The 26,561-nt window shown below is 44.2% G+C and overlaps 1 protein-coding gene across 1 annotated transcript; it reads right to left on the bottom strand.

Annotated features, from left to right (window-relative positions):
- Window positions 1-431: 431 nt before the first annotated feature.
- On the bottom strand, window positions 432-26,561 carry psd2 (pleckstrin and Sec7 domain containing 2). The gene is made up of 14 exons (XM_068714312.1): window positions 26,034-26,561; window positions 24,275-25,042; window positions 10,451-10,648; window positions 10,106-10,186; window positions 8,307-8,458; window positions 7,829-7,887; window positions 6,291-6,380; window positions 6,086-6,129; window positions 5,774-5,964; window positions 5,587-5,657; window positions 4,959-5,116; window positions 4,343-4,487; window positions 3,892-4,035; window positions 432-3,337 (listed from the first exon to the last, which is right to left on the bottom strand). The coding sequence occupies exons 1-14, from the start codon at window positions 26,519-26,521 to the stop codon at window positions 3,107-3,109; spliced, it is 2,820 nt and encodes a 939-aa protein (XP_068570413.1). The 5' UTR covers window positions 26,522-26,561; the 3' UTR covers window positions 432-3,106.

The raw sequence follows: 26,561 nt of genomic DNA, 5'->3' as shown, positions 1-26,561 counted from the left end.
TAAAGTCTATGTGTTATGGTACAATACATTATGATTGCCATGAGATACATACTGTGAAGGTGAACTAATAATTACTTGTTTAAGGAAGAAGGATACCAGATGCTCTTACATACTTAGTTTATTGTCTGTGGCTTTAACAGAAGGGAACACATGTGGCTTTGGTCTCGTTAACAACTGTTTTATACTGTACTTAAATAGTGTGCGACCTTTCAAATTTAGCTCTTAACTGCAGGCTAAACATATCAGGGAGCACCCCCAAAAAGTGCTTTCACCCATGTTATAAATTTTGTATCATGCTGAACAAAATGTGTTTGCATTATTATATATTTTATAATATAATTCATAGATGTCAGCGGGACACAAGTTTGCTAACCTGCTGTTGAGCTTTTTTTTATCAGAGTAGACAATATTAATAAATCACAAGCACAATCTTCTGTATAAAAGCTTACTTTATGAAGCACAGACTAAATATTCAGTAAATATGTCCTTTACATAGTATAAGCATCCTGTCAAAAAACAGTTCCGATATACAAACAAAACAAACAAAAAGACAGATCCAATGCTGACATCAAGGTGCCGAAGTTGTCATTTTTTAAATAAAACATAACGATCAACAATATTTTTTTTGACACTATAGTACAGCACAGGCCTACCCTAGAACATCGGGAAACAATGATTAGCACAACAGCCAAAGTGACTATAAGGGGAAGTCTCCCTGTAAGAAAGCAGTTATTCGTCCTAACAATACGGCGTTATAAAACGGTACTTCCTCTCTGAAAACTCAGCTCCACTTCAGCATTTTGGTCTGTACAAGGATCCAGGATTCCAGCTGTGATTCCAGGTTTCCAGCCAAGTCCCCAAAAGGATCTCAGATCCTGTTGTTCACTATTAATAAGATATACGAAGCAACAGAAGCGCAGCGTCCAGAGCCAAATATATCATATGCTGTTGATATCCACAGCTCTGGTTCTGTCGACATGCTTCTGTGCCACACCGAGGCTGAGTGAGGGGCCGCTAAGCTCACTGATCTACAGTTGTGTCATATAAGCAAATTACGAAGAAAGAGAAAAGGTGTGTGTGTGTGTGTGTGTGTGTGTGTGTTTGGGCAGGTTGGGATCAATTAAGGTGCTCACAAACAGCGATACCGCCACCCCATTCCCACTTCCTCGCAACGTTACGCAAGTCCTCCTTCCGTGTGTGTTCCTCTGTTTGGAAAAATGTGTGCTGGATGTCTGTTTTGCTTGTTCTTGGCTGGCAGAGTCAGTCTTACTTAGAAAACCAAACCAGCCTCTTCTTCTTAGAAAACAAGTTATCCCCCCCCCCCTTATGTGGAGGATGTTTTGATGGCTACTCTGCTGGTGGAGTTGTTTTCGCTGCTGCTCCCCTCTCCATTCCAGTATGCTGACGGGTTTCTCGACTTCAGCACGTTAAGCTGGAGCAGTCCCGCTGCTACACCCTCCAATCAGCCAGTCTCTGTCTAACAGAGGCCAGGGCCTACTTTCCCCAAAACATCTTCAACTGAAGGATGGCAGTGGAAGGAATACACCAGTACTAGTAAACGCCCAATACGAGGCCAAGCAAGCTACAGTCCATGTTAACATGACATAAACCAGGACACTGATCGGTTTTAACAGGCCTGATAGTGATGGCAGTCTTATGCAGCAGAAGGCCATCGGATTGATTCTCACCAAACATGCTCAATAAATTCTTCATAGAAAAACATGGCCCTGCTATATTTACTTCTTCCTGTTGAATCGCAGCTTCGACAACTCAAGCTGGAGCCACTTAAAAACAGCATGCCGAAGCACACACACACACACACACACACACACACACACACACACACACACACACACACACACACACACACACACAAGCATGTGCAAACACACATGCGGGACAGAGGCTGACCCACTCGTACGATACGCCTCCCACCCACTTTCCTGTTCTGCCCTTCACCCGGATCACACCCAACCACATATCGTTACTCATCAACTCTGTCGTGACGCGAGAGGAGCTGTTTGTGGGATGAACGTGGCACAGTGCTTTCATCCAGTCACACACCGTCATCCTCCTCACTCCGGTTTTGACTTGTTAGAAAGACGAACGGCATGACTGAATGCATGTCAGTATTTGGGGTAGCGGCAGATTAAAAAAATCACAGACACAGACTTGTGATCTCTCTGACTGACTCGCGCTCTCTAAATCCCTCAACAGCAAGTGTCAAGGTGCCCTTGAGTAAGGCACTCAACCTCCAGTTGCTCTGGTGGAGCAGCTTAGTGCACAGTTAAAACCGCGGTCGTTCCACTCGGCAGCTCCTTCGCGCTTACAAATGTACGCAACTGCACGAACGTCGAGACGGAAAATCGCTGAAAAAAAAAGGAGCGAGCATGCTCAGTGTAAACCCGTCCCGGGGTGGATAAAGGTTTGGAGACTTAAATAAATAAATAAATATGCTATACATGGCAGGGACTTGATCCTTCTGAGAAGTTCTTTTGAGAGTTTTCTTTGTAACTCTGGGACAGATATGTCGTATCTTCACACACCACAATGTAGGTCCGTACGCACGCCTGTGGAGTGGCTGGGTGCGTAAACAAGGGTGGAAAAAGAAAAGACAAAAGGCCAAAATGCTACAGTAGTACCTTCTCCTTCTGCAGGACGAGGACAGAGAGGACAAAGCCAGACCAGTCTGTCTCTCCTTCTTTGTTCTCTGTCTGGCCCTTTAACAAATACATTATAAATCATTCGAAGCTCTGCTCATAACTAAAACCACATTTCATCTAAAGACAACTGCATCGCTCTGAGTTTCATTTCAAAATAATACTGATGACGTTGTTATAAATAGTGATCACAGTTATGATCATTTTGAATGTGCAATAATCAAAGTTCAAAGGACTGAGGTTTGGCAGGGTCACTTGTTGGGTATCAAGCACGGGCTCTTGGTTCTCTTCATCTATTGCTCAAGGACAGAAACTTATCACCAGGGCGGATACATTCTGGGAAGGAGAGTGACATTTCTCCTGTTTCTTACTGTACGTACAACAGGAGGAGCCCAAAACACAAAATACTAACAGAAAAGCCCACTACTGGTCCTCCCTTCCTCCGCTCAGCTCCTCTGTCCCGGGGCGGTGCATCCGGCGGCCCTCCCGTTCAGCCCGCCGTGAGCCTGACTGATGGACGGCGAGGACTGCGTCTTGCGGAGGAGGCACTCGCGGCCGGCCAGGCCCCCCTCCATGATCAGGCCCCCCATCACGCTGGCCTCAATCTTCTCGAGGTCGTCCGTTTCCGCGCGGATTTTGGCCTGCAGGAGGCTGATGTACGTCTCATAACGAGTCTTCTGCTCAGACAGAGGGGAGAGGAGGAGGAGGAAAGTTAGATTAAAAGATGATGAAACAAGAGACTAATTGCCCTAAAACTCACCCGCTTTATTCACGCTAGAATGAAACTATAGTCTGTATTTGACAGAGGTTCAGTGTAATATTGAGCTTGATTGAGGTGTTAAAGGGACAGTTTGGGTTGTATGAGATACTTATCCACAGTCAGTATATAACCTACAGTAGATGGAGATTGGTGATACAGACAGGACAGTTAGAAACATAAGCTCCATCTCTTTCCACAAACATCATTTTCATGAAAGAAGAAATTGATGAAGAGTTGTGCTAACAAAATGTCTTCTTTGCTAATAAATAACAATACTAAATTATAATCATGATGTACGTTAAATATCAAAATGGATATAAAAAGAAAAAGGCAGCTAACAAGCCACACTGGCCATCTGTCATGCTGTTTGGTCTCTTTAGCTGCAACTTGAAAAATGACCCCATAAAAACCCATAAAAAAAAGAAACATAAAAAAGCAGACAAATGAGCCGGAGCTGTCCAAAGCCTGTACCTCGTACGTGAGGTAGTGCTCTTTGAGCCGGTACTCCTCCCACTCGCGGCTTTTGGGGTCAGCTGAGGGCGAGTTTTTCCGGTGCTCCTCCAGCTCCAGGCTCATCTGCTTCAGCTTGTTCTCGTGACTCAGCAGCTGCTCCTCCTGCACCAATCACAGCCCAGACAAAAACCAGAAGACCCCCCAAAACAGCCAATCAGATGCGAGCAGACACAAATAGAATATGTAAAAATGCCCAACCCTGTGTGGAGACTTTTAATGCAGAAGGATTGTGTATGGAGGCTTGATAACCTGTATATGATGTACTACGCAAAATATCAATCACAACTAGATATTTATTGTAGTATTTGACAATAATATATTATGTATCTGGTGGAAAAATATAAGCCTGTAGAGCGTGACAGCGGCTCTTGTTCCTGTTGTGTGTCATCATTTGTGTGTGAGTGTGTACCTGTTTCAGCCTGGTGGATGAAGACGGCAAGATGGGCCGACAGAATTTCTTCATGGAGCCGATGGCGGCAGGGAAGGCCGGAGCGGAAAACAGCGCCGCCACCAGGTTTATCCGGAAGATCCACGACATCATCTCCTCCTCACTACTGGAATGAGAGAGAGAGGGGGGAGTGAGGGGTTGCTGAAGGGCGAGAGAGCAGGTGAGCGCATCGAGTGAAAATTGCTTGATTGATGTTTCTGAGCTCACCACATCAACACAGATTCTTCTGCAAGAAAAACTCAACTGGCTGCGGAAAATAACAGAAAATGAGACAAATACAAACGGCTACAAACAGTTAATCGTCACCACCATCCATCCATCCATCCATCCAACCATCCATCCATCCATCCATCCATCCATCCATCCATCCATCCCTTTTCTGCACCAGCTCATCCTGTACGGGACATCGTTACAAAATGGTCCAAGCTGACGAAGCACGTCAAAATGTTTTATGATCTTTGGACGATACCATAAATTCATAACATACATGCATGAAATGGAAAATTCCATCACATTCTTTTCTCGTTTCCTGCTTTGTTATTGGTAGCGTAAAGACAGCATCTGAAATTTGACTTACGGGGCGTGCAGCAGAAAGACTCTCCAGTCTGAGGTTTTCAGCTTCAACACGTTGGCTCTCTTGCTGTAGTCGGTGGCACGAGTGGCTAAAGCGTGGTGGATCCGCACTGCGTTCTTCAGGTCCACCTCTGAGATGTCGGCGTCAGGCTTGTACTCATCCTGAGTAAGTAACGGGAGAAAAAACAACAGGCATACAGAAATTGTAGGTCTTATGTTTTAGAGCCTGTAAATGTTGTTATGTTTCAGTCATTCTGTCTCTTATAACAGAGAATAAAAGAGTCGCCTATACTTATGCGAATAGTCTTCATTAAATGACATAATAAACCTAAACTTTACATTTGCCAACCATCATTTAGGTTGAACATTTCACAAGCTTATATGCGGTTAGCACAGCCTTCCTACCAGCAGGGGGAGACAAACACACAGTAGAGCAGCCATGCCTCATTTCCTCTCTCAATGCTCTATCTATCTCACTCCCTCTCCATTACACACACACACACACACACACACACACACACACACACACACACACACACACACACACAGCCGAGCAGCAAGCAGCATCCGCCACCGCAAAGAGAGCGGTGGTGGATATGTGTTTCTATGGTAACAGGGATGAGATGCAGTACCTTCTGGAGATACAAGATCATCCCCTTCAGCACCGCATAGAACTTCTTCCAACCGCGCCGACCCCTCGGGGCTAGAAGAGGGGAAAGGGAAGAAATAAAAAAAAACGTTTCTGTCATGTTGTTTTACGGTAATTTATTAGGATTTCTTTTATTAAGTTTAATTGTGTGTGCATATACAATCACTCACTGCGTTTGCCGTCCATGTCAGCGTGGCTCTTGCGGGTCAGCACTCCGTGTTTGTAGGTGACGGCGTTTAGGAGAATAGGAATGGCGATGAAGGGGTTATGGCCGTCCGTTACCCTGGCAACGCGCTTACTCCCGCCCTCGCACTGCTCCTCCACCAGCTCTGACAGACTCTTCCTCAGCTCCTCCTCCTCACTGCACACACACAAATGACCATTCAGACAAACCTAGCACATATTCAAGTGTGCTCGCTTCTACAAGACTCGTATGCCCCAAATACTTTTTTCCCTTTGATGAACACAACATGCGTACTCACACGGCCCACTCAAGCTTCTCATTCCTGATCGAGTTATACAAGACCTGCGTGGACCAAGCAACAAAGGAGAGACACTGTGAAGACTTTCTTTTAACTTACAGGGTTAGAAATGTGAAGACGTGCTGAATTTCTGAGGATAAGACAAAACAAAGATCAAGCTGACAGATTTTGTGGTGGCTGTACTTTCATACGGGGCGATCTGTACCTTTAATATATCTTTAGGGAAGTCTTTGCCGCTGTTGAGACCATCTAGATTACTGATAAACTGTTGGCAAGACATCTTCTTCCCAATGTTCTGAGGAGAGGCAAAATAAACAGACAGACACAGAAATATAACAGTTTAAGATGTGATTTTCATTTTTGTGGAGGCAAATTGTTTTATGTGCTAAAACCTGAATGCAGTTGTGCAACTATCCACTGGGTGGCAGTGTTATGCTGCCGGTTCTACTAGTGACGAGAAGGTTCCACCTCTATCAGAGTTTATGGAGCATCAGCTTACCATACATTTCCTCATGTTTTAATCTCTAATTATGATGCATCATTAGAGGATGAAACATAGGGAGGTGTTTGTGTATTACTGCCCCTTTCTGCCTGGATAACTAAACAGATACAGATGTGGGACTAAAGCTGACTCACTGCTGTTACAAAAAAAAGGAGAAAAAAAAAAGATATTATCTCTGGCTTTCCTCTGAGGAGGCCACGTAACAGATAAAACAACCCGGCTCCCTTTTCTAGGAAATGTTCAAAATACCCAGGATGAAACGCTCTGTGACGATCGATGTAACATGCGTCACGAAAGTTTTATGCTCCATTTATTCATAATATCCAGCGAATAGGTAACGTGGTGTACTTCAGAGCCACAAACCAACTAGATGACCTTCTCAGTTTACAAGTGAACTTATATTTTCATGCAAAGGTGCAAATACTAAGTTCCAATCTTATATTATAAAATGTATAGCCTTTCTAAAATGCAATCTGCTGTAATTTAGATATTGTGATTTGTAACGGTGCAGATCAATTGCATTTATACCAATAATGCAAACATATTATCACATACTTAGAATAAATGTCAACCAAAAACAGCTACTGACCATTTTTCTCTGGTGAACAACATTTCAGCACCTGATTTTTTTTTTTTTGTGTCACTGAACCACTCTGATTTAAAAGGATTATACCACTGTGTGTGCATCCTTTATTATGAGCCTAATGTGATGTCTATATTAAAATCATCACTTAAATTCTATTGTTAGAGGAGGCACAGACAGATGTAAAAGAGCCCGGTGTTAGTACTATAAATATACTTACCACCTGCAGGGGTGGACAGAGACCAAGGAGCCAGATTTGGTTAGCAGGGGATAGAAGGAAGGAAACTAGTTAGTTTAGTTAACGGCAGGGATATTCACAGAAAGCACTATTAGCAGGGTTGAATTAGGCAGGAGGGGTAGAAGGAAAAGCAAGGCACAGGACCCATGACACTGATCGTGTTACGCTGCCCGGACCACGGTGCTCCAGTTTAGACCTAAACAGATAAGGCTATTCGAGGAGAGGAGAGACAGAAACGGGTCAGAATGTAGGCCGCCGCGGAGCGGAAAGAGGACGAGAGAGGAGGAGGGAGCAGAACCAACAGGAAATAAAAAAGATAATGTGAATGGAGACGTGCCAATGCTGACAAAGGACTGTCTTCATACTTGTAAGAAAGATTAAAAGCAATCCTGCAGTAAGATAGAGGACTGCAGTACTTACATGTCCGTGTAGATCGGTGTTGAGCAGCATGAGGGCGCAGGTTAATGTGTGAGCTCCATCTGCAACAGGATGACACACAAGGTCCAGGTCAGATAAATGCCACTCACACACAAATGCACGTGAATGCAGCGCCATATACTCCTTTATAGTTCATGCATACAGAAATCACACACACACACACACACACACACACACACACACACACACACACACACACACACACACACGTGCAGAGCTGCATGAATACCCTGCACGCTAAAATAATTTCAGCTAGTGCTGTGCCTCTGTTGATTCAGCATTATCATTATGGGAGCAGTGCTAACGTTAACACTGCAGTGTCAATATGCTGCAGTAACAAGTGTTTGTTTAACTGGGATCAATATGGAGAGACGTAACAGCGACGTAAAATCTATATATTACTTATGGTGATATTGTGTACAGTTGCTGTGACTTTTATTCTTCATATCGCCGCTCATACCGTCGTCCTCCTCGTCCTCCTCCTCCTCCTGGCTCTGAGCCTCGGGGGTAAGCGTCCGTGGGTTGCAGTGGCAGAAGCGTCTGGAGAAATGCACGAGGACCCTCTCTCTCTCCTGGGTCTCTCCCATTAGTGGAAAGGCCTTCAAGAAGTTCCTGTCGCACACAAACGACACCACGAGGTCAACAGGAGGTGAGATGAATGTAGGACTTCTTTGAGGAAAACTGGAACAGTCAAACCTGCTTTTTAAGACGAGTAGTGATGCACTCTGCAGTATTTTGTCACAACGATGGATTGTGTCATCTTTACTCTGTGTGTGCATGTGTGTGTGTGTGTGTGTGTGTGTGTGTGTGTCTTGTGCTGAGGACTAGATCTTTTAACTGACAGAATCTACAGGTTTCATGTCAGGTGCAGTCCCACCGTGACACTTTTGAGGTGAAACATTAACGTAGAGTTGAAAGAAATACGGTCTATATTAATCAACTGGTCCATCGACAGAAAAGTATCAGCAATTTTTTTGATAATCAGTCATTATTTTAAGCATAAGCGCTGGTTCAAGCTTCTCAAATGTAAGCTGTTTTTGTTAGATATCATTGTAGATTGAATCTTTTGGGATTTTCGACTTTTGGTTGGACAAAACAAGATGTCCCTTTGGACTTGATATTCTTTCACATTTTTTTTAAAATTATATTATTAATATAAAAATAGGCAGGTTAGTCAATATGTAAAATAATCTTTAGATGCAGCCCAATATTATTGCTGCCAATTTAAAATGTGCAACAGAATATTGATTGAAAGTATTTCTATGCAGTCAAAATGAAAACAGTAAAATTCATTAAACCATTTGAAGAAACTTCCGAAAAGAATATTTAATTTCAACCCTCTTTTATCATGAGCTAACTTTAGTGTGAAGACCTGGGGTCTCATTTATAAAACAGTGTTTCGGATCCACACTAAATGTTTGCGTACGTTCAAAGGAGGAAATAAATCACAAGTCAACCTGTAAATGTGTGCAGCTGGTTTGGTTTGATAGGTGAACGCAATTTATTGCTTATGGCATTATGATTAGGTCTGATAATGAGGATGTGGAGTGATTGTAGGAGAGCTGTCACTGGCTTTATTTCCACATTTTGCTAATCAATCGTTATGTGTAGCTGGTGAAGATCTGCAGGTGAGGTGATGGAGAACTCCTCTGCTCCAGTGAGCTCTGATACATCAGAGAGCTGTTTACAGTTTGTCTGTGTACAGTATGCTGTATCTGTCCCTCTAAACAAATCAATAAAGTCCTGTTCACTGCAGCGATTTTACTCACACACACTTTATGAAAACTAGGATTGTACTTGGTGATACAGTATATGCATAGTATTAGAAGGTTATTGCTCTGTTCTGCAATTCTTTTAACACTAGTTGACGTTATCTTACAGCTGATGACAATTTCATCACGCCTCGTACGCCTCTTTCAGACTCCGTCTTGTGCGTGAATGCAGGACTTTTGGTATGTTGAATGTAAATTTTTTAGCAGTAACAGTTTGCTAATCCGGGCCAGTCTGAAGCGCTCACACGAGGCCTCTTGACTGAAGGCGGTGGGCCGAAGGCAGCAGTTTGAGACAGCAACATGTCACGTACAAAGCAGTGATGAACTCCAGCACTGTCAGCCACGCCGGCCAACTGCACTGAACACGACAGCTTGATTAGCACAAAGCTAATGCCTTTTGACGAGGGAAAGCGGAGAACACACACTCAGGCGCGCGCGTGTGTATCGCACACTCATCACTCCCCGAGTGCTGATGGCGGTGCGTTACCTCAGGGCTCGATCCAGCGACAGGCCGGAGAAATCGAAGAAGCTCAGGTACTCCGACGCCACCAGCTGGCTGAACTCGTTACTGCGGGGAGAGACAGGAAGAGAAGCACCGGCACATCAACGTGAATGTGGAGAATGCTCTTCTAGAAACGTTATATGAAGAATGAAGTAATCTTGAGCAGATGTGTTTGATTATGTGTTTGTAAATCAGTATTCTCACATCTATTATGTCTGTGTCCATGCTAATACTGAACATATGCAACTATGTAAACATGTTTTCTTGTGTTTCGGGTGATTTATCAGTCGTCATGTGCGCACATGTGCTACTGTGTGTGTGCCTGCTCACTTCTTGCCCAGGTGTCTGGCCACATCGCAGCGTTTGAAGCCCTCCAGGTGATAGAGGCGCTTGGCCAGCCTCTTGGCGCCCTCGCAGTCGGCTCGGCAGCCGTTGGCCAGAGTGTCGGTGCTGCCGCGCTCCAAGCGCTCCAGACTGCCCAAATCGCACTCCTCTGAGTCAGACAGCGCGTCTGTGAGGTTGGCATCGCTGTTGGAGAGAAAACACACACACACACACACACACACACAAACACAAAGCAGGTGCCCAGGTTAATGGATGGAGCACATGTCGGTCGTCGCACGCCCACTCACTTCAAACTAGACAGAGGAAACGAAAAACTCAATTACGTAAACATATGCTCACACAGACACAGGCAAAAGTCAAACGAGGTATAAATGACTTGTGATGACACGGAGTTCACTTAATGTCCTGCTTTAATGCAGTGAATCCAAAGGTTGATTATAATGCTGAAGCTAATCACAGACTGGTGACCTCTAACATGATCTGAATTAAAGTGCTGTAATATAGAAAGTAAAAGCTCATCTCTGCTCTTCTCTTCCTCTGTTGCAGGCACATGTAGTGTGGACGTTAGAGAAGTGGGCTTTTCATTTATAAAAAGGTCCGTAGAGTGACTCTCTCCGGCCAAAACATCTGCCGTGACCTTGCCCTTGGGCAAAACACCCAACTGAGCGAGTAAGTGGTCTGTCAGCAGGCGGCCGATCCCAGCTGTAAACGGGCGTATCTGTGTGACTGAGGCAGGGTGTTCCTGCAGGAGACTGGATGTACTCAATCTCCCCTGCAGGACTATTTAAAGTTCAGAAAAAAAATTGAGATGAGCTGCCAAACAAGTTTTATTGCTAAGTAATGACTTGCAAAGTCTGCATGAATGACATGTTCTTGAACACTATGTACCCGATTTGAAGCTAAAATCCTTTGGATTCAATTTGACATTATAATACAGTAGTCTCAAACTGAAGTGCATTGAAAATTGAAACGTACCGAACCTGAACCGAAATGTAAATGATGTTTGTAGAGCCAATAATAGCTGACTCAACATTAAGAAATAAGGTCATCACTGCTCAGGGACACAGGTTGATGGACTCACACTCTGTATAACTGTTAGTGTCGTCAGGAGAACAGAGAGAGACCGTGATTAATTAGTGCCCTACTTATTTATTAATGAACTTACTGAGGTAGTGTGTCTGAGATATTGAGTTTGCACTGTATACTTTGCTCCACACCACAGTCCATCAGTGGGGAGCTAATTAGCTTTTTTTATAGTTCTGTAAACACAAAGTGCTTATGCTTTGGTTTCCATCACAAGTTAAAAGAACACTCACAGACGAAACATCTGACATTCCAGCAAAACAGCACGACATTCAATATCATCAAAGCTAAAAGGAACAAACTCTTGTGTTGTATTAATAGAAATCAGCAAAACTAACAGTAAATTCTTAGTTTTAATTGTGAAGAAAGAGACCTCCATCAGTCTAAATGGCATCTCCTCATTTCCTGTCTGTGTGTGCATCTGCGTGGCACCGTCAGCATTCTCGCCAGATGATTCAGAAGGTTTTTGCATAATCAGATCAGCCCAATTGCATTACCCTCACAAACTCAATACATTACGCTACGATTTGCTGGTTACCATGGTTACGGCGGAAGCCGAGTGTCCTGTGTTAGTAAAGGGATTGCAGACTATTGTAGACTATCTTACTGTGTGTCACACGTTGCGTTGTGTGGGACAGAGATGGATAAAGTGACTGATACAAAAAGACGTATAAACATAAACAGCCGGTCCTCTGCCCTCACACGCTGAACGGCTGACTACACCCCTAGTTTCTCTGCTCCAGGCAAGGTCACACTGTCCCGTCTTGACTGATTCATTAGGCACTTACTATCACTCTTCATCTGGCCTCTGACCTTGGACCAGTTCGCCTCGGGAGACACTACAAGGAGCTATTGCCCCCGACAACACAGCTCCCAGGGCCACGGGAGCACATAAACTGTCCGCCATGATGAGGCGGGTCACGCAAACTCCTCCACCTTATCTCAGCGGAGCATCAGTAACAGGAATGACAACGAGATTGCAGATACGGCTCGGGTAGAGGTGGTTTCATTCGCAGGGTGCCTGGGCTCACCCTTAGGGACCGGGTGGGGACTTTGTGTATCCGGATGGACTAAATCCAGTTTTAGAAGGAGCCAGTCGAGGTGGTTTGGGGATCTGATTAAAATGCTTCCTGTACGGCTCCCTCTGGAGGTAGTCTGGACATGCCCGACAGGGAGGAGACCTTTAGGCAGACACGGATTCTGCTCAATGGACTACGTATCCCACGTAGCCCGGGAAAGTCGCAGGACCCCCCCTTTTCAGGTTGAAAATGGAAAAATGGATGGGTGGAAATATAAAGACATAAAGATAAAAGAAAAATATACACACATATGGTGACAAAATAAAAATGAGTCTGCAGTAAGCCATCAAAACTATATCTAGTCTGGCGCTTGCAGCGAAATTGCTTTCGCTTGTCTGACTGTATTAATTCACTCGACGCAGAGGGACCTCATAAATCATTCAAAGCTCATTTCAGTCATGGGGCCAAAACGATGGCAGGCTCCCCCAATTCACTGGTGTCTGGCAATAATAGAGCCAACACACACACACACACAATAACAGTGAGAGAGACACAACATGAAGTGTCAGACATCTAGTGCAGACCTTTTGCGCCGGGATACTTGGCGCCACCGAGGGCCAAGTGTCCCACAGTAAACCTATTTGTCTGTCTGAAGGCACAGTTCTGTATCCCCAGGCCACACAATCCTCCTGTGTGACCGCCACGCAGTCCGACTGTGTCAGAGATAGAGAGCGTGATGGTGCATGCCACTGACTCACATGCTAATCTCTGTGGTTGCGCACCGCCCAAACCCACACCCAGAGGTGTGTCTTCATGTAAGGTGTGTGCGTGTGTGTATGGGTGTGTGGGAGGCGGGGGCATATTCTTGTTAATGGTATCATCCATGAGGGTAATTATCTATTATGGGATAAACTGGATTATGAAATTCTGTTATTTCACACTCATCTTTCATTTTCACATCACTCTGATCAATGGCTAACCGAGGCAGACATATTAAAGGGACACACACACACACATATTGTGTGTGTCAGCCAGCTCGTCTGCCGGGGCTTGTTGATACGATCTCAGCAAAACACGCTGTTGCAATATTGGACTCTTAAATGTGAAACAAGCAACAAAGACACCTCTGACCGCGAACAATGAGACAAAGGTACATCCATGCATCTACAGCACTTGCACATTTTGTTTTTCACACTATTATTGACACTGTTGGGTCATCAACTGAGGTCATGAGGAGTAACAAGTTGTTGTTACTGACTTTTTTTTAAACTGCTGGTCACAGCTCAAAGTACAAGTCAGATGTGAAAATAACAGTTTAGAGCAATTCGGCATCCTTTGATTAATAATTTCAGTCATTTACCAAGTATAAATTACTGGTTCCAGTGTCTCTAACATGAGAATTTGTCATGCTTTTATCCTTTTTATATAAACTCTAAACTGAATATTTATTAGTTGCCACCTTATCCTCAAAATCACCTTGTATCCATAGCAACTACAGAAATATCTCATATCTCTTGCATGCCATTTAAAATTATAAGTCCTGATGAAGATAATATGCTAATTTATGATAAACTCCTGCTAAATTCTCTAATTCCACTACATTCATTGGCAGGCACTTAAAGTCCCTAAAGGAACACCACGTGAGATTTAAAAAAACAACTTTGACTCCTTTTTAGCCCAATTTTGGTATCACAGAGAAGTCCCTGCAGAAATACAATAGAAGTACTATAGTGATAGTTCTCCAGAGTAAAACTACCTCACTATTTCCATGTTGCCACGCAGCATAATGTTCACGTTCCCACCCATTTGGACGTGAAATCATAAATCCACTCTCTGACCTGTAGAAATATCAAACTTACAGCAGTTGCAGCAAAAAGTCGAAGTGAACATCGTATTCCTCTTTCCACATCGTCTCTCGGAAATTTGGAAATCAGCGGTAACGGCGCGCGGAGGTCCGACCGCCTCATCGTCCAGTCGTCGGTAAGATCTGCATCGGCCCCGGTTTGTTACTTCACTCCAAAAATGAGATTTCTTCAAAGCGGAAGTCGGGTGATAGATAATTACCGCTCATTGGGGTGATGAATTAGACAGTAGCGTTACTTCACCGTAGTGTAAACAGACCAGGAATGGTCAGGAGTTTCTTTTCCTTGAAGTTTGTTGGCTCGTCTGGAAGCTCCACGGAGGAGAGGATGTAGGGGGCGGAGCCTACGACCGGGCGGACTTTTCCTGATGAAGTGCACCGTTCCTAGCTGTGGCTTTACAATGGCCCTGTGTGTCCCATCCAACACCACTTCCTCTGCATTTAAGTGAAAAGGATCTCTGAGCAGATCAGTTCAGTACCAGCGGGACGTCCTGTGTTTGGACTCGGTTCACTGAGCGTTGCTTTCCAGCATGAAGGCATTTTGTATGTGGTTATTTCTGTACATTCCTCCAGTGTATTGCTTCAATGTGGCTCAGCAAACCAGGGATGCAAGACACAGTGAAGCCACATAGGGAAAAAAACTCAGCTCACACTGATCTGGTCATGATATAAATAGTTAAAGACGCATAAAAGTACTTTATCAAGGTCACTGACTGAAGGTCCATACCTACCTTTTTATGACCTCTTTAAATAATGCACAGTAATATCAAGGTACACAGACACACCCTGTGTGATGGGTTATGCTCCCACAGATTTTTATAAGACACACTGACACATCCCTGCATGCTAGCGTCTCCATCAAAATCCCTCCTTCCTCTTTCTCATCTGGTGGAAAGATGAACAACAGAAAAATCAGAGGACAGAGAGGCAGCTGTGGGGTCAAAAGTGCAAGATTTTGGGGGATGAGATGGAAGATGAGAATAGAGACAGAACCCTGGAGGAAGTTCTGATTGCTATTTGGACAATCCACGAAATTCACGAGATTCACTGCAACTGTGAGCATTATGAGGTACAGACAACAATGAGTAAGTTTCCTTGAAGACAACAATAGACTTTTAGACCAAGCACACGCTGCTGCTGAATACTGATCACGTGTCAGTTTTTTTGCGCAGCTAACGACTGTGAATCATGCATTAACTTTGTCATTTACACACCGTGGATTTTTTTTCACAGACAGCAGAGTTTATGAACTTGTTGTAGCACAGATGTGACATTCTCATGGCAGTCACCACATGGGACAAACAGATAAAGTATTTTTGAGCAGTTAGCCAGAGATAAGTGCTACTGACTAACATATGCAGCCTATTAAAAGGAGTCCTTGGTGTCACAATGCCAAAGATAGAGTCAAAAAGCAGTTCAGGCGGTCGTTCAGTTTTGCTCCATCTAGCAGTGTCTTAGAAACAAATTAACTCAAAGCAGAAACACTATATTTGCACACAGTCTGTGTGTGTTTTGTGGACTTTGGCAGGAAAACAAACATGTTTTCAGATGGTGTCGGGTTCCATCTGGGTTTTTCCTTCGTCACGATTCTGTTTGTTATTTTCATGGATAGGATCTAGTGACGTGCGGTGAGGTTGGTGTCTGGTGAGGCACTGACACTACCTAAGTCAGATTTACAAATATATGAACCCAATAGAGAAGCTTAAATCACCATTCCATTGGCAGCTTGCACATTGACTACTGGTTGTTTTTCATATTAGCATTATTTACACACACATAGGTACATATTTGATTCCACCGGGAGCGTTTCAGAAGCGGAGCGCTCGCGGGCGCCACCCGCGAAAATCGTGAGATTCCGCGATAATCTGCGTAACAACCAGGATGTATAAAGAGAACAACAAACACATAAAAGGTTACTTTACCTGTCCGACGTTGAATTGCTGTTGATTAGTTCATATTTCCCTGTTTTTTGAGACATTTTTAAGCTTGGATATAGAATCTTACATTTTTGTGGTCAAAGCAAAATATAAGAAGAAGAAGAGAAGTGTAGAAGAAGAGCAACGACAGAACAAGCATGAACCCGACCCGTGGGCTCTCGCTCGCCCTCTTCAGTGATGCAGAGTAGTGTTTGCCTCTTTGTGATTTTTCACTGCGGTTTAATGTCAGATCAGCAACACTAAATATGTTCTACACATACGTGAAATACAGTACCTATTCTATGGAAAGAAAGAACATATAATAAAAGTGTCTACAAATATTACAGTGGTGACAAACAATGAGAAAGAAAAAGACACGCGCTCAACCCAGTTAGTGAGGGATTCACAATCTGAGGTGAGGAACATGTCGTCGCTGCCTCACCTCACTGTCTCCTCTGTTTGAACAGGACATGCGCTAATTCAGCGATTTTGATTATAAAAATGCGTGAAATGATTGGAATCATACAGAAATTACATTTATAGCACAGATCAGTAGAGAAATATTAATATTTATTTTAGCATTATTTGTTTTGGGGAGGCAGGGGAGGCTCTGCCTCCCCTGCCTCCCCTGACCACATGTCCCTGATAGGATCTCAATGCAAAGCCAGAGGGAGGAAAGTGTCCAATTTTGGGGACCTCATAATTGCTTCTTTGCAGACGACGTGGTCCTGTTGGCTTCATCAGACCTCAACCTCCAGCATGCACCGGGGCGGTTTGCTGTAGAGTGTGAAGCCGTTGGGACGAGAGTGTGCATCTCCAAGTCTGAGGCCGTGGTTCACAATCTCCCCAAAAAAAAGGGTTGGATGGAGCGTGAGATTGACAGGCGGATTGTTGCAGAGTCAGCAGGGATGCAGGTGTCGTACCAGAGCGTTGTGGTGAAGAGGGACCTGAGCAAAGATTTCAATTTACCAGTGGACCTCTGCAGGGAGCGCAGGCATCATGAGGGAGCTCGGGGTAGAGCCGCTGCTCTCTGAGCTGGTTCAGGCATTGGATCGGTTGGATGGTTTTTCAGGGACTCCACTGGATAGATTCTATATCTCATCTGAAAACACCTCAAGATCCCCAAGGAGCTGGAACACTTTGCTTTGGGAAGGAGACATGTGGACTACTTTGCTCAGCCTGCTGCCACTGTAACCCGGCCCCGTTTAAGGGTCAGAACACGAATGGGTGGATGGAAAGTTTTGTAATAGTGATATCATCAACCATTATTGATGTTAAGATTAATATCACCAAACATTACGCTATAGTTTATACTACAGCCTCAAAGATTGTCAATATAAATTACATTATTACATAATGACAACTAAATCACTTTGAAATGGCTTTTATAACTTTAATAATAAGTAAATAATTTTTTTCAGTTATGGATCTACAAGACAGACAAGACCATTGCAGTTGTCTGTCCCTGAGGAAACTTATTTCCAAAATTGCCTGAAAATGTATACAAAAACACATTACAAATAGAATTACATAAAGAAATATATTTAAGACTCACATCAGTATAGACTGAATAAATACTTACGCTAAAAGTACAAATAAAGCACAACAATCTAATATCCAAAATGTATGCATGTTATTTCATTTTTGTTAGGCCAGCAATAAAGGCTATTACGTATAACCACTAATCTCATTTAATGTAAACAGTTACTTTACAGCTCTGGGCACAATATTATGGTATGTTTTATTTTCCTTCTATCTCTTTTTTGCACTAAACACACACACAAAACCCCAAAAAACACGGAGGCCCAATCCCCATGTCCCCCCTAAGGCCTTAAACCCTGAACCCTCAAGGACTTACTGACATCAGCTGGTAAATGTTTGAGTGTGTGTGCATGGGCCAACATATCACGTTACCATGACATGTTATGTATAATTGTGGGTATTTATTTGATACTTTTTACTCCCTGATTTGAATGACTTCCATGCTCTTTCTTCACAAGATGAGAGGTCATTACAGATAATTTATTTACTCCTTTTTGTCAAAACAGCTTCAATGACAAAATTAAATGTCTGATGAATAAATCTGTGTAATAGAATTTCCGCTTCCATTCCTCTGATTTCATGTGTTTTTATGTTCTATCTGGCTGAACACCCACGTGCCGTCCTCTTTGTTTACTTTGTTTTTTTACGTCTCCAGCTTCCACTGGTAACTCCCGTGTTTAATGTGACATTGCTATGAATTGTGGGTAATTCCCTTGGGCCAAGTCTGCAGAAATGTAAACTTATGGAAAGGGTTCATAAAGGGCTCAAAATGTCTGCGAGAGAGCCCTCAAACACTCGACGATTTGACAGTGGGACCCTAAACCCTCACAGACTCAGTCAGTGAGTCAGAGTGTGTGGAGATTGGGCACTACTCAGCAGCAGACAATGGACAACGGTGACTTCTTTCAGCTTGCTGACACTAATTGTGTTCAGGTGTGGGATTGTGTTTGGTGAAACACTGAACAGCTTCATCCGAGAACAACTGGAGGATAACTTAAAATCAGCCACGGATTCAAAGAGGAAATGGCAAAATAAAAAGACACAGATATTTTGTGGAGCCTGGCTCGCTTTCCACTCAACACATACAGGAAGTGCCTCAGAGGAGAGAAGCCTGTGGTAAAAAAGAACCCCATTCAGCCAAAACAGCCATTGGTACAGTAGGACTGTGGGATGTGTCATAAAACTGAGTCGAGCTATAAATAGACGGGGGATAAATCTGTCAGTGCTGAAATGATTCAGTTAGTGTGTGTGTCTGTGGTGAGAGGGTGAAAGAGAGAATTTGTATGTATTACTGCTTGTGTTGCAAGTATGACTGTGTGTGTGTGTGTGTGTGTGTCTCCATATCACTGTCTGACTGAGAGCCAGGAAAGGATAATCTGCAGGATGTTTCAGCAGCACTATAGAACCACGCGAAGGGTTTTATTCCAAAAATGACATCCTGAAAGATGTGTATGTGTGTGTGTGTGTGTGTGTGTTTGTGTGTGCAAGTGAGAAACAGAAAGAGAGAAAAGATTCAGCATGCAAAAAATATGAAAGTGAGCCTTTAGAAGGTACGAGCATTATGCACATTTTTGTTTACGCATGCATGTGGCTCGGCCCGTGTGTCTTTTATTTTCCCGTGTGTGCGTCTCTGCACTCCACAGTGAATATGAAAGAGATTAGTCCACGTGGCAGAGCCCCGTCTCTGATATGGAAACAACTGGCTTTTATCTGCTCTGCTCGGGCTTAGATCCAGTGAGGCTCGCGAACCAGAGGGAGGAACACACACACTCAGCAGCACCTTTCTCAAACGGATACAGACAGAATCATATCCATGCATGCTAATGCTCAGCTCGAGATGCAGCATACGTGTCTTAAATGAAAAAGTGTGCACGAGTGAACAGACACCCTTGTTGTACGCCTTTTGAATATTAGTTTGTGCTTTGATGTGACTCTGTGCATAACGGCCTCAAGTGGCATATCCATACCAGTCTTTCTCTGAAGCATTTCACAGTGTGTGTGTGTGTGTGTGTGTGTGTGTGTGTGTGTGTGTGTGTGTGTGTGTGTGTGTGTGTGTGTGTGAATGCTCCCCTACATGTTGCATTATTGCATAAGCAGCATTCAACTAGTTGGCTCCACTGTTTAGTTCTAGCTGGCTATGGACACTAGTAAGCTGCTTGACAGACAGACAGACAGAGAGTGTTTTCTCAGCAGCCTCTATGGATTAAGGTTAAGCTTTACCCTCAATGATGGTCCCCACAGAGGGACACAACTGTTAAAGTAACCAATCGATCAACTAATCAAATGGCCAAATGTGATTGACAATCTAAAACACAACCTGATCGACTGAACCAACAAGCAGGCTCACTGACTACGACACACTGGCACAACACCATCGCTCGCTGCCTGAAAGAAACCCCGTCACTTCTTATTTCCATGTGTTGGACGGCTTGTCTACAACATCTGCAATACTTGCCAATGCTTCCTACATCCCTGTGGCCAGCTGCCGACTTTGCTTCCCTCATCCACTGATGTCAGAATAATCAGCAGTAGCAGGGAGAGGATCTACGGGGGAGAATTTGGGCTGAGGTGAGATTAGGTTGCATCTCTCTGCCCAGGGCGTCATCAAAGCCCTGTCTGTTATGGAAGCTGAAGCCTGAATTTTGGACAGAGCCTGTATGCGCCAAGGCTGTCGAAAGCATTGATGCAAGGCTTGAAAGCTGTCTGAATTGATTTAAATATTTTCTGTCAATGAAAATCAGTGAGCCAGTGGTGTTTCTTTGCACCGACTCACTACATAATGGAAACTGTTGATGATTCGTAAAATAAGATCACATTAACTATAAGAAAAAGTGAGACATTGAGTATAACTGTATCGGTTGCATTCATGAAAGGCGTGTTAGACACGTGTACATCTGATTTATGACTCACTAACAGAGTTTACCCAGCGTTTTGAGACATATATTGTGATCCAACTGCTTTATGCAATGAAATAGATCAGCGACCACTCAATGAATGATGTTCAGAGGATGAATTATAAGGAGTTTGGAAATACAGTTGCTTTAGTTTACGACTAAATACCACCAAAACGTATGACTTCACTATCCGCCTCAGCTGCACTTAATAATTAGCCAATGCTAGCATGCTAACATGCTAAACTAAGATAGCGAAAAAGTTGCTTAACATCAGCATGTTAGTATTTGTCATTGTGAGCATGTTAGCATGCTAATTTTAGCATATAAAGCTGTTGTAGACTGTTGTTTTCTTATGTCTAGTCGTGCTATGCTCTGTAGCTTGTGAATGAGCAGTTCTATCTACCAGCAAATACATCTTGAGACATGGACTGACTGGTCCATAGAACAACTAAATCTCTGCCAAGTTGACAGACTAACTTGACTGATTAACTCGGCCATTTTTTTTTATCCATTGCTTTGCAGCTGCTCTGCCCTGCAGTGAAAAAGACTAGTGTCCATGACGCCCGAAGTGCCAAAATGTGTAACTGCGCCAATTCCGTGGCTACCCACCGGGGAAGAATGGAGGTTAGGGAGCGGAGAGGAATGAAAGATAAGAAGTAGCAGCAGGAGAGAGCACTGTAGGGGAAATGGAAGAGGAGGTGATGCGCAGAAGAAAGGAGGAGGAGGAGGACGGGAGATGAAATAAAGTAAGATTGGACGGATAAGGTGGAGAAATGAATAAAGAGACGGGAGGTGAGATGGAGCTAACAAAGAGATGGAGTGACAGAGTGAAGGAGAGAGAAGAAGAAATGGATGAGATAAGGCAGCAGCCTTTGTAGCTTGTGTAAATAATTGTTTCGCTTTGACACGCACTTGTTTTTGAGACATTGTGAATCATAAAAAGCTTTTAAGATGTGAATTTTAAAATGATAATAGCCTGTCTGTCCATTCACTGGGAGCTGTGTGTTCTCACGAGTCCATTTGTCATTATTAGCATTAGCTACTTCAGGCTGCTTCTATTCAAAAGCAATTCTTTCAAAATCATGCATTCTCCCTCTCGGGAATATTACAACAAACTCCATTGACTTGCATTGAATCAGAAAAAGCTTGTATCTCCTGAAGAACTAGACGTCGAATGGACGTCAACGACTTCTAGTTCATGATAAATGAGTTGGGAGTGTCTTTAAAGCTTAAAAAATATCTCTTTAAGACCGACTAGCAGATGTATCCACTCTAGATTTAAGTGCTCAAATGTCTGGCAAGCTGGCTATAGCTTGGAGCAAAAATCACACACACACACACACACACACACACACACACACACACACACACACACACAAAGACCCTGCTGGGCAGAGGGAAGCTGAAGACGATGATGTCATGACATAAACAATAGCTCATTCAGTTTGGCGCTGGTGGTCAGGAAGCAAGACCGTGCTTAAAGGACAACATCTGTACACAGAGAGAGAGAGAGAGAGAGAGAGAGAGAGAGAGAGAGAGAGAGAGAGAGGAATAAGAGAAGGAGAGCCGACATCTTAAATCCTCACTTCATCCTATAACTCATACTGAGCTGAGAAAGCACCGGGAGAGTCTGTGAACAAATCCCAGCAGTTAGCTGAGCTGATCATGTCGGAGGTCTGAGTGCGTCTATTTGACATTCTGGTAGGTTTGTAAATTAATCTGTGCAGAGTAAGAGCAGAGTTGGAGAACAAGCCACAGGGATTGTACACAAGTCAGCCTGCCAGACCTATAGTTCAGGTTACATGGCTTTTCCCATATGGTTCCTGTTAGCACCTCCCCCCCTTCAGTGGCTCTGCCCCGTCTTCCTCAACCCTCTTTAGTGCTATTAAGGTAATTAAATGTAAGAGACTACCGTCAGCTGTTGCTGTAACCCTAACAATTCCTTGGGGGTCTATGCAAATGATGGACAGAGTGGATCAGCATTGTCATAAATATCAGCTGGCTGTCTGAGACGAGGAGAAGGATGCTCCCGCTGCTCAGTTCATCAAAGGGATTCCTTTGAAAACTATCCTGTATCTTATTTCCGTGCCGCAGTAAAAAAATGTCAAGTGTTAATCTCCCAAATAAAGCAGGCACACCAGGCCGACACATTCTGTTTCCACTCCAAGAAGGTCTTTTTGTGGCGCATAAACCTTGTGTAATTTGGCAGCACAGAGGTTATCTCTCCCTGCTGTGCAAGTACGCTTTAGGCAGAACGGTTGAGGAAAGCAAACACCCCAAACTGCGACGTGCACGTCTGCGTCATGAACTTGTCGCCTGGGTTTTGCCATGCTCTCATCTGCTACAAACAGGGGAAGGAGCTGTGTCATTTCAAAAGCAACAATTCTGCTTAAACAGTCCCACTGACTCCATAAAAATGTAAAAGCTTTCTGTGTGCTTGTTGCTGTTTCAGCCTGTTGTGCAAATGTAAGGTTCACGCTGAAGTGCACAAAGTCATCCAACCGTGCACAGTAACAGTTTCCTTTCTCTCTACTTCTCCACTGATGTGAAGGCTTTTAAGTTGAGAACATTTTGTGTTGGTGGGTAAGGATTTGCCTGCCAACGGAGTTTACATGTACAGACAAATGACTTCCTTTTGAAGCACCAGAGCACCACACCTCACCAGGCTCACGCCACCTGCTGGTTAAGCCAAGGTCACAGCACGTTGCACTGGTTACACTTCAGGGCAACAGCAACGATATACACATAAAGCCTCCACTGCCCGGCTAGAATACAACACACACTGGAATCTATCTAATCTAAACATCCATTCGGCTGTGTTAAACATCCAATATGTAAAATAACCGATATGCTATTATAGTTCAAAGACATGTTCATTCTATGTCTAAGGCTGTGTGTACTTCGTGTTTCTTCTACATGGACAGTTTGATTTTAGTGGAACAGTTATTACATGTCAAGATTTCAGTTGTCAGTTGCAAAAGGAAAATAGTTATAAAATAGTTTTTACTTTATCTATATGATTGGAAACATTCAGACTTTGGCGACTGCTTGTGCTAATGTACTAAAACACAGTGTCAGAGACGACTTTTCTTTTATTATCAAGGACCTTGATATCGATATGATGAGACGATATTGTCGGGTTGATAGTTGGTGCTTTTACACAATATTTACAATATGAGATTTTTGAGGAACAATCATCAGGAATGTGGCTAAGTGAATGATGGAAAATCATAGAACAGTTCTAACAGTCTGGTAGGCTACGTCACTTTACTTTAATGCAGCCTTTAAAACCAGGAAAAGACAACACTTATGCCACTATACAATATGTAAAATCTAAGACGATAACTAGTGTCGTATCACAATATTGATATAATATTGATATATTGCCCAGCTCATAAGCAGTATTGTCTAATTATTATTCAAACAAAACACATTCCCTCAAAATATGTTTGAGGGTGCTTTAAATACATGAATAACTAAAGAGGCCTTCTTACCTGACAGAGTTGATCATGGCCCCACAACCCTCTATGGCTCTATGGTATCCATTAGGGACGGCCCAGCGTCCAGGTTGGCTCAGCACAAACTCTGACCTGCTTCCTGGTATGGTGGTCCTCAGCGGGCTTCCTCCCACTCCGGCCACATTTCCAGCTCCACGGAGAGCTCTCTCCGCAGCCGTGAGGTCACTCGGGGAGTCCGGTCCGGCCTCGGCCCCCTCTAGCTCCTGAACGGTTTCCAGCTCCAGCTCCAGGGGTTCAGGAGCCTGTAGCAGCGCCCTCTGCTGGATGAGCGGCGTCAGTGGCGCCTCGAAGCTGACGCAGCTGTCCGTCTCGTCCGTGAGCGACAGCACATCCAGGGAGTCCAGGCTGCTGTAGCAGGTCCCGCCCCTCAGCAGGGCCGACTCCACAATGCGCTCGAACGTGGAGCTGAAGCCGTCTTTGTTGTCCACGCTTCTCTTCTCCCTCTCCTCCTCCAGCTCCCTCTCCTCCTCCTCATCCTCCTCCTCCTCCTCCTGGACCTCCACCTGCTCAACGATCTGCTCAAACGTGGAGCTGAAACTGTCCTGGTTCTCTCTCCCGTCTCCTTCCCTCTGGGCCTCCTCCTCCTCCTCTTCCTCCACCTCTGCGTCGGCCTGTTCTACAGTCGTCTCAAAGTTGGAGCTGAAAGTGTCCAAATGCGTGTGAGTCCCCCCCACATCTCCTCCCTCGTCCTCCTCACCCGCCTCATCGTCGTCTTCATTCCCACCTATGCCATTTGCCATTTGTCTGTTGCAACGTGGAGGAAGAAAAGAAAAAGGACAGTGTGAAATTACCTTCAGCGTATGACTCAAACACACGGAAGCTTCTTTGTACGCAAAGTAGATCATTCATATTCAGAGCTGAAATCATTCTTCATTCAGGAGAAGTATGCACAATGGGAAAATATTGCAGCTTGAATAGCCACAGTGACAATTGAAGCAAGATGAAAGCACTGTCCAATTTGGCACTACGTGAATAAGCTGGAAGCTCATCTCCTCCGATCCGTCAAACCACTACTTCATCCCTTTTATTTGTGAGAATATAAATCTATTGTAGTGTTTGCTGCTGATGGAGAGAAATAACTCATAAAAGTAGTCTAAACAAAGAGTGAAACAGCTTAATATATGTTAATTGTATTTTTGTAATTGGTGCGTTAAAGTATGTCTGTGCATTTCATAAAACCATCATGTATTTTATTTTATCTGCAGTTGTCTCACAAACCAAAGAGCTAATTAATTGACACGTATCCCCGAGTGCCCTTCACTGCCTATCTTTGTCGGTTTGAAATTGGTTCACGGGGTCCTCCGGCTCCTTGAGAATAAAACCACGCTGTTCCCATTTGTTTTCCTTTCAGCTCATTTAGTCGAAGGCTTTTTGTTCTGCTCGTTTTGTAAAAATGCAAATAAGATTAATCATGTACCAGAGTACCACACTGGGAAAATAATTTACCCTTAAAAACATTCGGCATGGCAAAGTGGCCCTCTATTAAGATACGTGAAACATAAACACCCAGAACACAGATTTAGCTTTCTATAAAAAGTAAGCCTTACGGGAGTGTGTGTGTGTGTGTGTGTGTGTGTGTGTGTGTGTGTGTGTGTGTGTGTGTGTGTGCGTGTGTGTGTGCGTGACTGTCAAGATCTAGTTTGGATTATTTTCTAATGTTATATCATACTTGGACACCTAAAGGTCAAAAGACAGCAATATATATCTTTACACAAGATGATGATTTAGCACTAACCGCCCAGCTTGTTCAGGGTGAGTTGCCTCCTCTTCGGTAGACGGTTGCATCTCTTCCTCTTCTTTCCCCTCCTCTTCCTCTTCCACCCCCCCGTCCTCGTGCATTGCCTCCTCCCCCGCCGAGCTCACCTCCACATTAATGCGCATTTCCCCTCTCGTCCCTTCCCTCCCTCCCTCCGCCCCTCCATCTGTAGGTTGATCCCCATCCACCCTCTCCTCTTTCGACTCACCCTCTCCTCCCTCAACCTTTACCTCTTCCCTCCCCTCTTCTCCTTCCCTGTGCGTTTCCCCCTGTGCCTCCTCCTCCTCCTCTCCCTCTCTGACCTCCTCCTGTCGTCTCCCCTCCTCTATGTCGTCCTTCTCCCCCAGCTTGTCCTGCTCTTCCTGGCTGAGTGTCTCTGTGGGCGGGTCAGTGGTGCTGCTGGTACTGGGCTCCACTGGGCTCTCTGGTGGGGTGGGAGAGGGCAGAGCCTGCCCCTCCTGGGTCATGGTGCTCTTCACGGGTGGGGGGGGGGGGGGGGGGGGGGGG

This window comes from Cebidichthys violaceus, unplaced genomic scaffold (genome assembly GCF_023349555.1).
Source record: "Cebidichthys violaceus isolate CVI_PGR_0920_01 unplaced genomic scaffold, fCebVio1.0.p SCAF_2, whole genome shotgun sequence".
NCBI classification, from domain to species: domain Eukaryota; kingdom Metazoa; phylum Chordata; class Actinopteri; order Perciformes; family Stichaeidae; genus Cebidichthys; species Cebidichthys violaceus.
Note: the sequence above shows the minus strand (reverse complement) of the source record. Positions and strands in the feature narration are given on the sequence as shown.

What these genes read in the sequence shown, in the direction of transcription:
- psd2 (XM_068714312.1), bottom strand. Translation starts at nt 26,521, where the DNA reads ATGACCCAGGAGGGGCAGGCTCTGCCCTCTCCCACCCCACCAGAGAGC. An exon ending in GCCAGACACCTGGGCAAGAA is followed by an intron (nt 10,187 to 10,450) that starts GTGAGCAGGCAC and finishes CTCTCCCCGCAG; the next exon opens with TAACGAGTTCAGCCAGCTGG. An exon ending in CATCCACCAGGCTGAAACAG is followed by an intron (nt 4,036 to 4,342) that starts GTACACACTCAC and finishes TGATTGGTGCAG; the next exon opens with GAGGAGCAGCTGCTGAGTCA.